This window comes from Montipora foliosa, chromosome 2 (genome assembly GCF_036669935.1).
Source record: "Montipora foliosa isolate CH-2021 chromosome 2, ASM3666993v2, whole genome shotgun sequence".
In the NCBI taxonomy this organism is placed as follows: domain Eukaryota; kingdom Metazoa; phylum Cnidaria; class Anthozoa; order Scleractinia; family Acroporidae; genus Montipora; species Montipora foliosa.
In genome coordinates, this window is record NC_090870.1 from 29280173 (window position 1) to 29285172 (window position 5000).

The 5000-nt window shown below is 41.4% G+C and overlaps 1 protein-coding gene across 4 annotated transcripts in view; it reads right to left on the minus strand.

Moving 5' to 3' along the window:
• Positions 1 to 10: 10 nt before the first annotated feature.
• The window catches only part of LOC137992807 (uncharacterized), a 43304-nt gene continuing 38314 nt past the window's right edge, over positions 11 to 5000 (minus strand). For all 4 annotated transcript variants that reach the window (XM_068838330.1, XM_068838327.1, XM_068838329.1 and 1 more), the window contains exons 6-8: positions 3226 to 3410; positions 2309 to 2654; positions 11 to 1322 (exon numbers count right to left, since the gene is read on the minus strand). In XM_068838330.1, coding sequence (XP_068694431.1) covers positions 1282 to 1322; positions 2309 to 2654; positions 3226 to 3410 — 572 coding nt within the window. In that variant the 3' untranslated portion in view covers positions 11 to 1281. The remainder of the gene's footprint in view (positions 1323 to 2308; positions 2655 to 3225; positions 3411 to 5000) is intronic.

Here is a 5000-nt window from a genome sequence, read left to right on the forward strand (position 1 = left end):
TTTTTCTCGTTCTAATTCCGGCAGAAGTAAGAGAACTTTGTCAAATTTTCCTCAATTTGTTGTAATTTCATGCTGCACCGCGACAAGCCATAATGGTTTCTGTCTTCTGTAGCGAAGATATCGTCGTCGGTTTGTGAGCTTGAAGTTCGTTGCCTTGTCCTTTTCGCCCTTCTTCTTTCTGAGGATGCTGAATGTGACTCATCTGAGCTCATTTTAGTGGTTTAAACGTTTTCGTCGTAGGCAAAAAGCGTGCTTAAGCAAGCATAGGCATAGGCATAGGCGGAGCAATGAAACTTGCGTCCGCCATACTCGACGTCTCGTCCCAGCCATAAATTAACTTTTTACTTTTCTGCGGTTACAAACGATTCTCAAGGAAAGAAGACTTCATTAGTGTCTTTTAATGTCTTTCCATGCGTATCACAATCATACCTGACAAGAAACACAAGGTGGCGCGGGAAGGTGTTCATCCGACCTTGTTTGCGAGGCTGTAGAATTATATAGCCCTCATCCTTTGACTTTGCAGTTTTGCCCTGGATATTATACTCCAAATTGAATAAATCAGCACATTCAATAGCTTAGTCTTAGAGACTGAACTATGAATGTCTCTTTGGACTGTCTGTGGCTTACTTTTTCTAAAAGCTAACATGCTTCTTGGAGTAAAAGACAGCACTTAAACTGGACCTTGTTTGTCTTAACATATACCCTGCTATAAACAGTTTTTCCTGATATCACAACAAACAAGGTCTCGGTAATGTGAATCAGCCAAGGCCAAAGTTCCAAAAATCAAGCCGAAACAAAGGTACTTTAACTTCATTTAAATATGGCGAAATATATACAGTGTGTTGGCTATTTATGCATAGCTAGAGGGCGTAACCTTCACATGATGAGTGAATTATCTGCTGGAAAATTACACGCTTATCTGCAGGTTGTACTCAATGATTAGTAGAACTTAAATAATCAACCAGTGATAGGAACGATGTTGACTGCACTGTTAGATCATTACAACCTGATTTTTGATCATCCTTAGAACAACCACTGAAAGTTATTGTGAAAGTTAATGTGATTGTTCTATGGTTAGGATTAGCGCTTGATGAAATTTTTTTTCATGAGAGAAGTCTGCGTAGCTCTTTTTATAAATTGGTGCGCTGTTTATCCATTCCTCCACCGCATCAATTTATGAAGAAAGTCAGCTAAATTGAACAACGGCCAAATGTGTAAAGTTCGCCAAAGGTGCGACTTGCATTATATGTACGCAAGTTTTTGTTATGAAAAGAAACGACGTCAGCGGATGAAGACAGCAAAAACATCAGCTAGGCCCATGTCTGTGAAAAGAAAATAGATAACAGTTGGATTGTTACAAGACAAAGGAATGTATTTGTAACGAAGAGAAGTGAAATACGCGAGTGCGGTTAACTCCAGAGTTCAATAAGTACTTCATAAAACAATCACCAGGCAACCTTTACCCCATTTGACTTTTTAAAACAAACCTACGACACGTGAAACATAAGAAGAATAATAACATCAAAAAGGAATCGTTCGCATCTACATGTGATCGTGTCACGAACCATGTATAACGAAAAGTCAGTCGTTTCCCTAGTGGCAGCGAAAACTCGAGCGAAATAGGTCCAAGCCTTCTCCGACATTTCTCCGATTCAGGAGCTCACTGCGCTTGCGTATACTTATGAAACAAGTGTGAACATCGTTCAGGGTATTTTTATGTTCAGTTATGCTTGTACGTCAACGTGTAAACAGAGCAAAATCCAGCACATGGAACCACAAGGAGGAAAAAATGCTCTCCATGCGGCGGCAAGATTTGTGATGATATTTAGGAAGATTCTTATAGGGCAGACTGCTGGTTAGTGAACTGAAAAAAGCTTACGCTTGAACAGAAGATATCAAAGACACCACCTATAAGCGACTGACTCCTTAATTTTGAATGACAAAAATGACATTAATAAAAAGACACTTTCCTTATTCCTTCAAGGACACATACACGGCCGCTGTAACGTTAAGTAAATCTGGCAAATGCGGAAGATTCTCCTGAAGGCTTCTCATTCAAACCTACAGACGACTTGCCCGATGTTAGTTAAGAATTAGGGGCGGACTAAGGACGGGGGATGCGGCCCGGCACTTCCCTCCTTTATTTGTGTATTGTTTTTAGTTCCTTATACTGATTTCTTTTTCGAGTGGTAAGCGGGGAGAGGGAGGTGCGGTCTCCTTCTGCTGAATTTCCCTAGGGAACAAACACGAGTCGATCCGCTGCAGCAATCCTTAGTTGCAATCTTTAGTTGGGATTTGTCAGCCTTACCCTCTGCGGAGTTATACACGGAGGAACCTTTCTTCTTGCTGTAAAGAATGCTCAGGGGTTTTTTTTTTTCAAAGTCACAGGGGTTAGTATCAGTGCTGATCATTAACCAGCCTACATCGTTTGCACAGCCAGAGTACTTTTTGGATATCTCAAAAGAGCGGAGAGTATCTTTATGTTCCTGAACGATTGGTTGAAGCTCAAAGTGCTCCAGACTTGAATTACTTATGAGGTCATCCCACGTTGATAAATGGAGATTTTCCTTGGTAAACCACTCAACATTATCATTAACGGCATTGAACTTGAGAGATTGCACTTCTTTACGATCCTTGTAGAGAGCAACACGAACCTGCAAATTGATAGCAAGAATACCTTGAGTAAAAGACGTGGATGTTTCAATTGGCTGGAGTGGAACCAACACCAAAGGTAATTACTTAAGCCAATCACAACATTTACAGAAAAAAAGAAATGATCCAGTGATAATCAAAAGCCATCCAACCGCGTTACCTCCTTCGGCTAAAGTTTCCGGCAGAGCAGGACTTGATGATTTCTCAATGCTGCACCGAGAGTAGCGCTTTAGTTACTTAAAAACTTCGCAGTTTTGTTAAATAGACAAAGCAAAAGACGGATGTCCAAAACTTTGGACATCTTCTTGGATTAAATGTTTTACCAAGCATTTAGACCATGTATATGCCACATGACGAAATGAACGTTTTATGTTTCGATCGTTAAAGCGACAGTTTTTCCAACGTCGCAAGACTTTCAGAGAACACGTCATGCAGGTACGTAGCATTGACCAATAATCTTTTCTGGTCAGGGAGCAGCACAGCAGAGCTCTTCCCAATGGCGATGCAGGAAAATGAGAGATGTAAAAAAGCTGTGTGATATCTTACTTTTTCCTTACAAAGTTGTTCTCATACCTGCTTAGGATTAAACGTGTTCCAGTTTTGAGAAAGTACCAGACGGTTTTTGTAGTGTCCATTAAAAGTGGAAGATGTATCCAGGGCGGCCTTCACGTCCTCAGAAGTTGTATTTCGTGATTTCCACATCTCCGCAACGTACAAAGGCGTTGCGTTTGCAACAACTTTAAATACCATCGTCCAACCTGCAGTTATTAGTAAGAAAAGTCATCTATGTCACTGGAAAACAAAGAAACGTTTCAAATGATTTACGAGTTAACTAACATGCGGGGAAGGCGGAGCGGGGGGGGGGGGGCGGTCTGGGGGAGCTTTAGCCCCCCCTCTTCCAATTTCAAGCAAAAAATAAAAATAAGAAGTAAAACATCTGTCATTTCACGGTTGATCCACGTTTACTTTGTTGATATCCGTCGAGAATGCTCAAAGTAGCATTTTCGAGTTTCAAGATTTGTAAATTTTCTGGCGGAAATTTCCGCGGAACCCCCGACAAGTTAGCGTCTCCGGAGCTTGCTTGTTAGCTCCCTCTCCCCCCCCCCAATACAAAATATCCCGCCGTCCCTGATATGGAATTTTTTCGTCGCAAAATCTCCTCACACTTTGCAATCCCTCCCATGAAATTTCGCTCTTATGCACCTGAGAACCAGCTCTGATTGTTTGCCCGACGACCAAGTTAGTTCTAGTCCTAAGATGAAATCACTTTTTGCGATACTTTTTTTTAAATAATAATAATAAATAATGATAATAATAATAAATGTTTATTTAACCCTCTCGCAGAGCAAGCTCTGAATTACAGGGAGATTAGGAATAACTTACAAATATTTCAGAATCACAAAATCCTTTAGTATATTAGATCTTGTTCTAAGTGAGCGTATTCTGGTGCCCGACCTCGTGCAATAATCATGTTGGACAGACAGGGCTCTAGAATGTGCTAGCTTCCTAACCGGGTGGTCCAAGTCCAAGTTTGACATGTACCGTTTACATAAATAAATCTATGGGGCGAGACTCGAGTGTTCGAGACCTACATTAATGAGTGCGGTCTCGTAACTTAAACTTGGGAAGATAATGTTCATTGCTCGTTTCTGAATTCTCTCTAACGATTCTGAGAGGTATTTGGACATGTTAATAAAAACCACGGAGCTGTATTCCAGTACTGATCTTACAACTTAGCCATAAACTACAATGATATCTTGATCGCTGACACCACACTTCTTCAGCTGACGTAGGGCATGTAGCCGTTTGTTAGCTTTCCTGACTATAATGTCACAGTGGGAGTCCCATTTTAGGTAATCTGCGATAGTGATACCGAGGAGCTTAAACGTGCGCACACGCTCAACGACCGTATTCCCGGTGAAAATGGGGCTCCACGTGCAACTATTATAGTCAAGAAAGTCAACAACAATACATTTGCATTTGGTTGGATTTAACATCATTTTGTGTTCACTAGCATAACTGTAAACGTCGTTAACTAAAAAGTTTATTACAGGAGGTGAGTTCCTTGGTACGATCTCTAAGATGGTCAGGTCGTCCACAAACTTTGCGCGTAGAGGCCATGATCTCACCAACTCGTCCACCATGATAGCAAAGAGGATTGGCCCGAGCTTGGTTCCCTGGGGAATACCTCCATTACACGGGAGGATGGAAGAGGACATATTGGAGATCTTCATATACTGGGAGCGTCCTTCGAGGAAGGCAGCTAACTAGCGAGCAATGCAGAGGTGGAGGTTGAAGCGATGTAGCTTTCCAAGGAGGGTGCTGTGATCAATCAGATCGAATCCTTT